At 53.8% G+C, this 13,236-nt stretch overlaps 3 protein-coding genes across 3 annotated transcripts; 1 reads left to right on the top strand and 2 right to left on the bottom strand.

Annotated features, from left to right (window-relative positions):
• Positions 1–102: 102 nt before the first annotated feature.
• On the bottom strand, positions 103–2,052 carry mirD (putative MFS siderophore iron transporter; the record flags this gene model as incomplete). Its single annotated transcript, XM_001259094.1, has 4 exons — positions 103–1,031; positions 1,078–1,420; positions 1,470–1,740; positions 1,799–2,052. 4 exons carry the CDS (start codon positions 2,050–2,052, stop codon positions 103–105), a joined length of 1,797 nt encoding a protein of 598 aa, XP_001259095.1.
• A 751-nt stretch (positions 2,053–2,803) lies between these two features.
• NFIA_005600 (ABC transporter ATP-binding protein) lies at positions 2,804–6,798 on the top strand (the record flags this gene model as incomplete). The annotated part of the gene is made up of 2 exons (XM_001259093.1): positions 2,804–3,737; positions 3,785–6,798. 2 exons carry the CDS (start codon positions 2,804–2,806, stop codon positions 6,796–6,798), a joined length of 3,948 nt encoding a protein of 1,315 aa, XP_001259094.1.
• Positions 6,799–6,925: 127 nt separating this feature from the next.
• On the bottom strand, positions 6,926–13,232 carry sidD (nonribosomal peptide synthase SidD; the record flags this gene model as incomplete). Its single annotated transcript, XM_001259092.1, has 2 exons — positions 6,926–12,742; positions 12,798–13,232. 2 exons carry the CDS (start codon positions 13,230–13,232, stop codon positions 6,926–6,928), a joined length of 6,252 nt encoding a protein of 2,083 aa, XP_001259093.1.
• Between the last annotated feature and the right edge of the window lie 4 nt (positions 13,233–13,236).

Below are 13,236 nucleotides of genomic sequence, written 5' to 3'. Positions count from 1 at the left end.
AATATCCCACATCATTAACAATCGTAATGGACAGGAGCAGTCCTCCCACTCAAAGTTCCCAATCTCCCCTTTTAGGCTCATCTGGCAGCAACAAACCTCACACTAGAACAAAACTCCCTTGGTCTGTGTCTTGGTAAGCTTGATATCCCGAATAACAAACATCCAAATGAGCGACAGCGCCATGATAGCCGTCCCCGCAATCAACATCTTGCTCTGGGTACTGGCATACGCAAGGGCAATGGCCTGGCGGACCAGAGTCCCCCTCTCATAACTGAGCTGCACCTCCAGCGAATCATAGATCGTCTCCCAATCCGCCTTCACCTCCTCAGGAAGCAGACGCTGCAGCGCACCAGGCAGGGTATGCGTCCAGATCGCCCCGGAGATACTGCTCCCCACGGCGCTTCCCATCGTGCCAAACACGTTCAGGAAAGCAAGCGAGGAAGCAGCGTGGTCGTGGTCCGACGCCGCGAGCACCGCGACTTGCTGGCAGATGATCATGGTGCCGCCCGCGAAGGCGATGAAGATCTGGCACATGATCATGTACCCGACGGACCAGCTGGGTCTGCGGAAGTAGATCATGAGCCCGACGCCAAGGATGTAGAGCGGGACGGCGATGAAGAGCAGCCAGCGGAAACGGTTCGTTTTCTTGATTAGGAACCCCACGACGAATAGCCAGACGCCCGAGACGACGTCGAAGATGCTGGTGATGTATCCTGCAGTTGTGATGCTGGTACCGTAGACGACCTGGAGGTATGAAGTATAGTAGTTGAACCAGCAGTAGTATGCGATCTGGTAGCAGACATCTACCATGCAGGCACCGAGGACGGTTCTAGAGGCTAGAAGAGCCCAGGGGAGGAAGGGGACGGGTGCCACAAAGCGTTCGACTAGAGCAAAGACAAGAAGGCAGAGGAGACCGATCACGAGCATGGTGATGATGGATGCCGACTTCCAGTCATCCTCGGTGGAGCCGGCAATGGAAAACGGCAGGAGGAAAAGCACAAGGCCGGCGGCTAGGAAGAAGACACCGAGTACTAGGACAATTAGTATGGAATCTCCGGATGTCCCAAAAATACTTACTGTCAAACTCGATGATATAGTGCCTGATACTCTCCTTCCACGTCCTGCCACTGCCGGGCTTGGCCTTCAAAAGCCCGCTCTTCTTTGCCTTGTGCCGATTCCAGCGCAGCAGGCAAAACATGGGCAGGGCAACGACGGGCAAAACAATAGAGAAACAGCCATATGCCCATCGCCAGTTCGAGTCGTAAAAGTGCTCCGCCGCAGCAGGGCCCCCGAACGCAGTGATGATATAGGGAGAAGACGTAAAGGCGTAGGCGAGACCTCGGTCGCGAAGTGTCGACGTATCGGCCGTAATGACATCGACGCTGAAGATTATACCGGCGAAGCCAATGCTGTAGAACACCTTTGCAGCGGGTCAGTCTGTGCTTAGTGGGAAGAGCAGGAGGACCTACCTGTGCGGCACAGTAGGTTCCAATGTCGTGACACGTCGCAGAGAGGATCAATCCCAGAGTGGCAAACGCCACCATTATTAGGAAACCAATAGATCTATCCCAGAGATTCAAGACTTTCGCCAGCGGCATGTAGGTTGCCGCTGACATGACGCTGGAGACGATCGAGATAACGGGGATCAGAGAGTGGGATTCGAAACCGCTGGTCACGTAGGCAGAGAGATTGCCGGTAATGGAAGATTGGAGGCCATTGACAAGGTACAAGAGCCACATGCTGTTGTTTAACGTAGCTCAGCGGCTATCCTCAAAATATAGATTTGCTTTTGGCTTACAGGAAATAGGCAGCTCCCAGAGAGGTCTTGGACCATGTGAGCGTGATAGCTTCAGCTTGAGTGACACCGTCTTGAGCCTCCTCATTTGGCAGCATTTCCCTTGCATCATGATTGACGATTTCAGAAGGGTGCTTGGTATCCGGATATGTGACAGTCTCTGGGTTCGGCACTCCATCGTCCCTAGGAGGGGCAATACCCTCAGCTGGAGGGTGCTCCGGAGACTGGAAGAACTTTTTCTGCCACGACGACAGCATTTTTGAAGAAATAGAACAATGTGCTGTCTACGCTATAGGACAAAGAAGACGGAGAAGAAGTTATAGATTGACGAAAAAGACAAAGGATCAGCATGGACCGAGCGTCTTCCTCGTGCTTTTCAACTTACTTCCTCCCAACTTGGCAAAATGCAAGGCAACGCAAGATGGCCATGCTGGGATGCGCTAGCTAAAGACGGTGTGGACTCCTTCCAGTGCCGATACGCGGCAGACGACGTTGACACGCTGTTACTAGTCAAGACGACGACATGATTCTCATCCAATACAAAGCGATTTGCACTAGTACAGACTACAACTGACAAGGGTATGGGTGGGAGTGGATGCTGTAGGATGGGGCAGGTACATACGTACCTATCCATCATGACACAGGATACACAAGATGGTCTGTATTTCACTGTATCATAGAATACTGGCACGTATGCACTAGTAATGTGGTGGCATGATACATTGTTATCAATCAGTGGAGACTATACGGGAAATCTCCGAGACATCTGATTCGATTTTACGGATCAGATAAGTTTTACGTAACATTACGACGAGTGTGTCGTTACCGTTTATTGTTCTTGGACATCACTAACTGCGGTCTTGGGATTAGAGAAATTTCCATCAGAACATGCTTCTTTGGTCCGTTTTCTTTGAAGAACTAGTCTCGCGTGTTCAATGAGGTCCAGCACCATTGCACAGCTTCAACACACGACAGCAAGCGCAGCAGGCATCGTTATCTCATGTCCTCATGAAGCTCGCGCAGAAACTATCGGGCTATCCCCGTCTGCTTCTCTCGGGTAATCCCTCCAAGATTGACCTAGGTCGACTCCTGCTGGGTATTGTCAGTGCAGCCGCTTCAGGAGTCCCATTTCCCTTGATCGGAATCCTATTTGGTCAGCTCCTCGACGACTTTAACGCTGTGACCTGCGGCGAGTCAGAATCATCAGACTCTGACTCCGACTATCAACATGATATCAACGGCAAGATTCTGATTATCGTATATCTGGCGATCGCTCAGTTTGTTCTAATCTACGTCCACCTCTCATGCTGGAGTCTGAACGGCGCTCGACTGGCGCAACGCCTGCGGGAAACTTATCTACAGAACCTCCTCCGACAAGAACCATCGTACTTTGATAAACTACCCCCCGGTGAGATCGCATCGCGACTTAATGGCGACATACAGGCTATTCGATCCGGCACATCGGAGAAAGTGGGGATATGTTTATCGAGTCTGTCATTTTTCATCACCGCATACATCGTGGCCTTTATCAAAGATGCCAAGCTTGCCGGAATGCTCGTCTCCTTGATCCCGGCATACTTTCTCATGTCGTTTGTCGGAAGCCACTATATCGAGAAGTACACCGGTCGCATGTCGGATTACGCTGCGAGTGCCGCGTCCATCGCTTCAGAGGCACTTTCCAACACCGTCGTGGTGCAAGCCTTTGGTGCCAATGCGCGGCTGGAGGAGAAATTCTCCAAGGCACTCAAGGCTGCAGAGACTGAAGGGTTGAAGAAGGCGACGGCGGTTGGCATACAATCTGGAGTGCTATATTTCATTGCATATTCTGCCAATGGTCTGGCGTTCTGGCAGGGGAGCAGACGGATAGCCGAGTCTGTGAGTGACAATACTCACGGTGCCACGGTGGGTGCTATCTTTACTGTGATTTTCATTCTTGTTGAAGGTGAGTTCGATTCAATCTTTGGTAGTGAGCCACTCTAACGCGAACAGCCACCTTGCTCCTTAGTCAAGTTGCGCCTTTCCTCCACCTCTTCGTCGCAGCCGTCGCCTCGTTCCAGAAGTTGCGTGAGGATATTGACCGCGAGCCGATGATTGACAGTACGAGCGGCTCTGGACTTCGGCTTACCCAGGCGGAGGGCGGTTTTGAATTCAAGGATGTTTCCTTCACGTATCCCTCGCGCCCCGAGATTACCGTGCTCGACAACATCAGTCTTAGCATTCCGGCCAACAAGCATACCGCCATTGTCGGTCTATCGGGTAGTGGCAAGTCGACCATTGCGGGCTTGGTGACAAGACTGTACGATCCCACGCAGGGCCAGATTCTTTTCGACGGCCACGACCTGCGTGATATCAACCCTCGTGACTTGAGAAGCTTTCTGAGCCTGGTTCAGCAGGAGCCCTCTCTCCTTGACCGGTCGCTTTTAGAGAACATTGCTCATGGGCTGATCAACTCGAACAATCCGAGCCATGCACACCTGAAGGCAACCCTGTTGAGCACTGACCTGGCCGACCTCGCCAGTGAAGTCAGGGGCGGCAAGGATTTGACCGCTGCAGCTGAGGCGCGGGGTCCAAATGTCGTTGAAATAGTTGGTTTGGTGAACAAAGCTGCGTCGCTTGCGGATGCAGACGGCTTCATCAGTGCGCTGCAACACGGATACGGTACAGTCGTGGGCTCCAGTGGCCGGCTGATCAGCGGTGGCCAGAAACAGCGTGTTGCGCTTGCTAGGGCTCTGGTGAAGGATCCTGCAGTGCTCATACTAGATGAAGCTACGGCGTCTCTGGATTCACGGAGTGAACAGCGCATCCAGCGGGCAATCTCTAACATTGCCACCGGTAGGACTATCATCACGATTGCCCATCGCTTATCGACAATTACCGGTGCGGACAACATCATTGTCATGCACAAGGGTCATATCGTGGAACAAGGCAATCATGCGACACTCATGGCTAAGAATGGCACCTACGCTGAGCTTGTCAATCTGCAGACTCTTGCAAGCAAGGACGAAACGACAATCAACATCGACAGCGTCAGCAAGTCCGATCAGGCATCCTCAAGCGAGGCCGACATTGAGAAAAGCGCTGTTCTCCTCGGCGACTTTGGCGACGCCGAGAAAATTCCAGTCTCGACGTCCGAAACCCCTGTAGCGGACGCTGCAGAGGAAGCAGAAGAGCCCGAAACTCCGAAAAAGTCCCTCTGGGCGCTTGCCAAAGGCTACGCACCAGCATTACGACCGCATCTACTGTTCATTTTTCTCGCACTTCTTGGCTCGAGCGTGGTTGGCGGAGCCTTCTCCGGAGAGGCTGTGATCTTCGGAAACACCGTCGGCAGTCTGAATCCCTGCCATAGCGCAGATAGCATCCGGTCAAGAGGAAACTTCTTCGGGCTGATGTTCTTCATCCTCGCTATTATTGAGTTCTTCGCCAACGTGGTCAGTTGGTCTGGTTTTGGCTGGGTGTCTGAGAAGATCGTTTACGCGGTTCGGGTCTTGTCATTCAGGTCACTATTCGAGCAGGACCTGCAATGGCATCAGTCCGAGGGCCGCACACCAGCCTTGCTTCTGTCATATATTACCAGGGATGGCAATGCCTTGGCTGGCTTGAGCGGTTCGGTGATTGGCACGTTGTTTTCAATCAGTGTCAACCTCATTGCGGCGATCATTCTGACTCACATCATCGCCTGGAGGATCGCATTAGTCTGTCTGGCGCTGGTACCGCTTTTGCTTGGAGCCGGACTGATGGAGCTCCATGTGCTTGGGAAATTTGAGGAGCGTCACGAAAACGCGTACACAAAGTCTGTCGATATCGGCGTGGAAGCCATCACATCCATCAAGACCATCGCATCCCTCTCCCTAGAAGAGGAGACACTCCAAACCTATCGGCGATCGCTAAAGGGACCACGCAAAGAGACATTCAAGGTCACCGTGCACGCAAGCCTGTGGCAGGCAATGACCTACTTCCTCGGCAACCTGGTGAACGCGCTGGCATACTGGTGGGGTGCGAAGCAGATTATTGCAGGCAACTACACGCAAACCCAGTTCCTGATTGTGGTCTTCTCCCTGCTCGTCAGTGCACTCCTGTGGAGTCAAATGTTTGCTCTTGCACCGGAGCTCTCCAGCGCCCGCGCCGCAATGGCCCGGATCCTAAGTCTCATCGAAATCGGCTCGGACAAGATGCAAGGACACGTGCGCAGCCCTACCGCGCATGTTTTGAACGACCCCGAAGCGACAGCCGAGCCTAAGCCCGTCCCATCAAACCACCAAGCCTCAAGCGTGCAGCTCCGCGATGTCCATTTCGCATACCCCGCGCGACCGGACATCAAAGTACTCAACGGCCTGGGCATTGATATCCGGCCAGGCCAGTTCTGCGCGCTAGTGGGACCCAGTGGCGCAGGCAAATCAACCATCATCTCCCTCGTAGAACGGCTCTACACCCCCGAGTCCGGTGCTATCCTTGTCGACGGCGTCGACGTCACCAAACACCGCGACGTCTCCTTCCGTGACACCATGGCGCTAGTTCCCCAGGAGAGCGTCCTCTTCGAGGGCAGCATCGCGTTCAACATCGGTCTTGGAGCACGACCAGATCACGAAGCAACGATGGACGAAATCGTCGAGGCGTGCAAGCTCGCGAACATCCACGATGTGATTGAGTCCTTGCCGGACGGGTACCAGACGCTCTGTGGACCGAACGGGAGTCAGTTCTCTGGGGGTCAGAAGCAACGGCTGTCGATTGCCAGGGCGCTGGTTCGGAAACCGAAGCTGTTGATTCTGGATGAGTCGACGAGTGCGTTGGATGCGGAGTCGGAGAAGCTGTTGCAGGATGGGTTGGAGAAGGCTGCAAAGGGGATCACGGTCATTGCGATTGCGCATCGGTTGCATACGATCCGTAAGGCGGATGTGATTTTCTTGATTGAGGGGGGAAAGTGTGTGGATCGGGGGACGCATGAGGAGTTGCTGCAGAGGTCGGAGAGTTATAGAGCCAATGTTATGCATCAGACTGTGGCGTAGTTATTGATACATATTTAATCCTTACATAGACTTGATTCATCTTAATATACCATCGTTTGATAAGTGCTCTGCAATGAAGACATATAATCATGAATCAATCAACCACAAACTATCTATCCCCAGATCGTCACTGTATACTAAACAACTTGCTATCAAGCAACACCTCTTTACTCTGACCAGCCAACTCCAAAACCGCAGCAACCAATTCCCCCAGAACCTCGTCTACAAACACTACATCCCTCTCACTACCAACCACACCAACATGTATCTCTCCCTCCTTCACAAACGAAACAGCCTTGACCGGATACGCCGCATCCCCATGCGGATTTGCAATGTCCACCCGGCAAGTCCCCCCACCAAACGGCATCATTTCGAAATCCTCCCAGTCCTGATGATGCACGATCGAATCAAAGCATTTCCTTCCTGAGCCCCACCCCGCGAGCTTAGCGATCTTCTCAAAGCCGAGGAAGTCATGGGCCGCAGACTCGGCAGACTGCGTCTGGACGAAGTTGAGTAAGTCGCTTGCGGTCCAGTCGGGCTTGAAGGGGACCCGGACGGGGGTGAGCTGGTAGCAGGGGCCCATGACGTTCTCGGCGTTGGGGATGTCGAGGGTGCGGCCGGAGGTGACGCTGCCGAAGGTGACGTCTGGTGTTTGGAGACGGCAAGCAAGGACCATGGCCCAGGCTGCTGTGAGGAGGTTTGCGGTGGTGATTTCCTTGAGGGGATGAATGTTGACGGGGCGGGTGTGGAAGATTGCTTTGTCGGTGGGATCGGAGGAGGGTATGTCGAGAGTCGAGAGTGAGGAGTCGGAGAGGAGGTTGCGCCAGTAGGTCGTTGCTTTGCTTTGGATTGGCTCTTCGCTGGTCTGGGCCATGTACAAGGAGAACGGGGAGAAGGTGGCGAGCTGGGTGCCGGTGTATAGGGCGTCTAGGTCTTGGAGTAACCTGGGCAGGGAGACGCCATCGTATTGGGCGTGGGATAAGCCTATGACGAGGCAGGATTCGCCGTTGTTTCCCTCGACGTAGAAAAGTCGGAGGAATGGACATCCTAACTGGAAGTTGGATTCGATGTCCTCCCTGCAGAGGCTGGCGACGTATTGATCGAGCTGCTTGTCAGCCTTGTGTGCGCGCACAGGAATTTCCAACTCATTTAAGACAACCTGCAAGAAGCTGGATTCGTGTGATATAAAGACGGTACGGAGAATCTCGTGCGTCTTAACCAGGTCGCTGCACGAACGGAACAACTGCTCTCTGTCAACGCTGTTGTCAAAGTACAGCATTGTATACTGGATCGACGTCCTCGGCGGCTGAATGGTTGCACTGATATCCAGAGCCTGGGAGTCGGTCACCGGCAACACGTCTCGAATGGGCCACTTTTGGTCCCCAAGCTGTGGTCGGACAGTGTCGGTTAGGAACTGCTGAACGTCTGGGAGACGGAGCGTCGAAAATGGCTGATATGAGTTGACCTTCTCTGTTGAGCGTTCATCCACCTTCAACACTCTGGCAGCGTCGCCGAGACGCATGTGTCGGAAGATATCAGCCACGGACAAGCTGTGGCCTTGCGCTCGGAGACTCGACACTAGCTTCATTGCAAGTACGGAATCACCACCGCGCCGGAAGAAATTGTCGTCCACGTCGATCTGCTCCGGATCGACACGAAGCACTTTGGCCCATGCAGACCGCAGAATGCTTTCTGAAGCTGATAGGTGGTTTTGGATTGTAGCCTTGGTCCAAGCGTTTCTCAAACCATCACGAAGCTGGTTGAGGGTTTGTGGAGTAACCTGAGAGGCGATCTGATTGAGCAAACTGTGGTCGATATCGCCCATCATATTGGGCAGTTTCTCTACCACGATGTAAGCGGACGGTGCCATATACGACGGAAGCGAGTCTCGCATGTATTTGTCCAGCTTTTTCAACGCTGCAGCAAGACTGCCCGGGATCATCGCGCAAATTGTGGTCTGGAAGGCTTGACCTGGCGAGTCGCACACTATCTCGCGCTTCTCCGACAGGAGCTCAATACAGGCTTCCTCCGCAGCCGGTTGCTCAATGAGCATAACCAGCTCCTGGTCGGATGAGGATCGCACTACAGTAGCAGCGGCACTGATTGTCGACGGAAGATGTTCTGCGAGATACCTTTCAATCTCTGTGATATCCACTGCATGTCCTTGAACAGGAACAACATTCTCCTTCCGACCAACAAACACTAAACTGCCGTCTTCTCGCAACTGAACCATGTCGCCGGTTGCTTGCACTCTGCCAGTTCGGCCAGCGCAGGTAGAGCTTCCAGCCACAAGCCAGGCAGGGGAATCAACCGTGTCACCAGAAAGGAGGGCTCCTTCAAGCCAGAGCTCACCAACACAGCCGATAGGCGAGAGGAGGGACGGGTTTCGAGGGTTACAAACCCAAGGAACAATCGCGGGAGGATAGCTTGAACCAGGCTTTGTGCTTGCATTCGCACGAAACCTACTGGTTGCTTCGTCCAGAGACAAAGGTGGACTCCGATTCCATTGCCAGATCTGGTTCAACTCGGCTTCGGGGAGACACGAGATCTCGTCAACCCTCCGGGAAAGACCTTTACTCAACTGCGAGCAAGCGGTCTCAAGCTGGGCAAGCATCCGTTCCATCTGCCTGATCTCAATCAAGCTGCTGTCAAAGCTTGCGCAAACCCGGAAACCACCCTTGCGAATCCCGCAAGCCAGCATCAGCGGATACGGGTTGAAATGCAGCGCTTCAAGAACCACGTCCCCTCTCTCAACGCCCAGTTCGCTGCCGACATACTCTGGTTCAGGCTGGATGACCAGACCAGTACCAGTTTCGCACGCGTGTTGCGCATCTTGGCTAACCTTGCGGATGTTCTGCATGCCCAAATGCTGGTATGGGGTACGAGCCAAAACACTCTGCTGCACGGCTTGCAGGTAGGACTCCACAGTACTTCCCCGGTGAATGCGCACGCGGATGGGGACCGTTGCAATTAATGGTCCAACAATGCTTTCGACTCCAGGTAGTGGGATGTCGCGACCTGTGAGGGTCTCGCCGAACACGATATCGTCGCTTCCGGTGTATTGGGACGCGACGAGCGCCCAGGCGCCGCGAATCAATGTCGCCATGGTAAATGGTGATCCGGAACTGGTATCAAGAGAGACTTGACGCTCGACTAGGGCGTCCGGGGTAGGCATGAAGTCTCTGGAGGGTAGACGCGGGAATTGAGGCCCGACGGCACCTTTCAGCTCCCGGCGCCAGAATTCCTGCACTGCGGCGTCATCCGAGTCGCGCACGTATTTGACAAAGTCTCGCATCTGCGTCATTACCTCGACTGGCTGCCCTTGCAGGGCGTCGCTGACTTTCTTGAGGATGATCGGCTCTGACCACCCATCGTACAGGACGTGGTGAATAGTCCAAACCATGTATCGCTTGCCGTCGGCTGAGTCTTCAACGATGGCGTAACGGGCCAGCCTCTCTCCGAGATTCATCTTTTCGGTTCGGTCTTTCTCTAGGTATTCCGCTAGACTTGAGGCTTGCGTCCAGGAAACGCTCTTCTTGAGTACAACTTGCTGAAGACCAGGCTCTTGCAACTGGGCCACTCGTGTCCGTAGGATGGGGAGTGCGGCAACCACGTCCTCCCACGCCTTCCTCCAGGCGTCGAGGTCGATATGCGACGGGATACATAGAACTCTCTGTGCCACGTAGGGCTTGACTGACTTGAGCGAGAAAGTGAAAAGAGACTCCTGTGTTGGCGTACAGGGGTAGATGTCCTCAATATCTGCTGGGACAACTCCGCAGGGCTCTGCTGCCTCTACGCAGGCACTCTGGACATCGGACGTGATCATTGAGAATGCCGGGACTTCCCTTTGCACGTCGACGTCGCAAATACGAACAACGCTGGCCATGGCTGACAGGGTAGGATTGCTAAACATGCTGGTGACACTGAGGTCGAGACCCTGGGACCGACATACAGAGACCAGTTTCATGGCTGTGAGGGAGTCTCCACCCAGAGCGAAGAAGTTGTCCTGTAGACGAATAGAATCCGCTCGGAGCTTCAACGTCTGGCTCCATGCCTGTCGCAAGCGTCGCTCCAGATCACTCAGCTCCCGAGTTGCAGTGTTCGTAGCATCCTGGTCCAGCTGGCGCAGGTCAACAGTTGCACCAAACTGCCTCAGTCTCTTGCGGTCTGTTTTGCCCGAAATCAACGTAGGGATGTGGTTGATAGGGATATACGCCGTTGGCACCATATATCGAGGCAATACCTTTGCCAGCTCCGCATCGGCTTCTGACAGCGCCCTTCGCAGCTCATCGGGAAGCTCTGCCGCCTCAAGTTCGGTATGGTCATGTCCCTTGGTCGTCTGAGCAGCAACAAACGCCACCAGCGTCGGTTGTCCCCCAGACCCTTGGGGTACAATCACCTCGGCGATCACAGTCGTCTCCGAGGGCAATCTGGCTCTCAATTGGCTTTCGATCTCCCCGAGCTCTACCCGTTGTCCTCGCAATTTGACTTGGGTATCCTTGCGTCCCACGAACACAATACCGCCTGACCCATCCGGGTCATATCGACCCAGATCACCGGTCTTGTACAGACGGCCCCGACGACCGTGGTAACCCTTGTGGCCCGCAATCAACCAAGAGGGGTCTTCAATAAACGCTGCCGCAGTTTTCTCCGGATTATTCAGGTAGCCCTGTCCTACTATGGGACCTTCTACCAGCAGCTCTCCTACCGCGCCGACAGGCACGAGAGACTCATGGTCATTAGGGTCGACTATCCAGATTACTGCCCCATTACCAGGGCCAATGGAGATATAGTCTCTCCCCGTTGCCGCGCTACTATTCACTGTACATCCAATCGTGCATTCGCAGGGACCGTAGCCGATAATAATCCTGGTGTCCTGACCCCAGAGATTGACATCTCTCGCTGAGACGGCCTCTCCTCCAAGGCCAAGGCCACTGAGCGAGGATATTACATCTGCGTCTAGAATACGGGCGACCGAAGGCGTCAGGCCCGCATAGTTGACTTTCATCCGCCGTATCACGCCATTGATGTCGTTCAGGCGGTCTTCGTCGGATGGAATGCACAGACAGCCACCGTTGCCCAGGGTCAGAAGCATACTGTCGATGCTGACGTCGAAGGCGTAGGAGGCAAAGTCGAGAACGCGGGAATCCTCCGTGTAGCCGACAGCATTGGCTCGGGGAATAGCACTACTGGTGTAGGTTTCGTGGGATATTTTGACTCCTTTCGGAGTACCTGTGCTGCCGGATGTAAAGATTATGTACATCAGGGCGGAGGAGGGAACCGTTGGTAGGGGTATGGTGTTCTGTTCGGCGGACAGACTGCTGAACGTGTTTTCCTCCACGACGAGCACTTTTGCATTGGGTATGATCTCCGTCGCCAGGTTGTACTGGCCCCGAGATGAAACGATCATCTTCGCGCCGACCTGTTGGGTCATGTTCTGCAGTCGCGCAAGCGGAAGCGTCGGGTCCATTAGTACAAACGTCGCGCCAGCTTTCATTACGGCCAGAACCGCGACGACCGTCCATCTGGATTTCTCAAAGCAGACTGGTAAGACATCATGCAGCCCGACTCCCATCTCTATAAGTGAGCGCGCGACTAATGATGAATACTGATCAATCTGCCTGTATGTCAGGCTGCCGTCCCAGGATGCGATTGCTTCTTTGTCGGGGAACTTCTGAGCCTGATCGGAGATTATCTCGTGCATGCAGAAATTATACGTAGGTGGCAGGTCGTGATTCCAGCGCCATATCTCGTCGAGATCGGATGTGGTAGGTCGAAGGCAGTCTTGGATGGAGGCATCAGAATTGGAAATGCACAGCCTAACCGTGTCGATGAGGGTCCTGACGTATCGCGTCACTGTAAACGGCAACATATTCTCAGAGTGCCATGTCGGACGAATCTTGGGCAACCCATTCTCGAAAGAGACTTCTAGGTGAAGTAGCCCCTTTGTTACTGCGGTCAGCTAACTTCTGGTATTCAACATCCACGCATTGACTCACTTCATCTTGTGCTCCGTCTGACGTCTGGAAAAGAGAGCCAGTGCTCAGAAGCAGAGATGCTGGCGCCGACGAACTCGATGCATCTGCAGCAATATGCCGAGAGACAGCTGCCGCAGTTTCCTTGACCCTACTTTGTAATCCCGCCACTACTTCATTCATAGCCAGATATCTAGGTACCGGCTCCTCTTCTGGATACCTATATGCCCATTCATACCGAATTTGGCCGCCTTCTCGTGTCCGCAGGATCGCAATGAGCCAGGATAAAAGCACGATTTCGTCTCTCATGCCTGTGGGACTCGAGGCCTCGTCGGATGCAAGGCCCGTGAACTCAAATGATTCGACGCCATTGCAATTCAACCGGGCTGCCGTTAAGTCATATGACTGATTGCAGTGGTATTTCTGATTGTGAATGTCATCTTGCTGTATTGAACCCATTGTC

This window comes from Aspergillus fischeri, genomic scaffold (genome assembly GCF_000149645.3).
Source record: "Aspergillus fischeri NRRL 181 1099437636265 genomic scaffold, whole genome shotgun sequence".
Taxonomy (NCBI): domain Eukaryota; kingdom Fungi; phylum Ascomycota; class Eurotiomycetes; order Eurotiales; family Aspergillaceae; genus Aspergillus; species Aspergillus fischeri.
The sequence above is the reverse complement of the archived record's forward strand: the minus strand, read 5'-3'. Positions and strand labels throughout refer to the sequence as shown.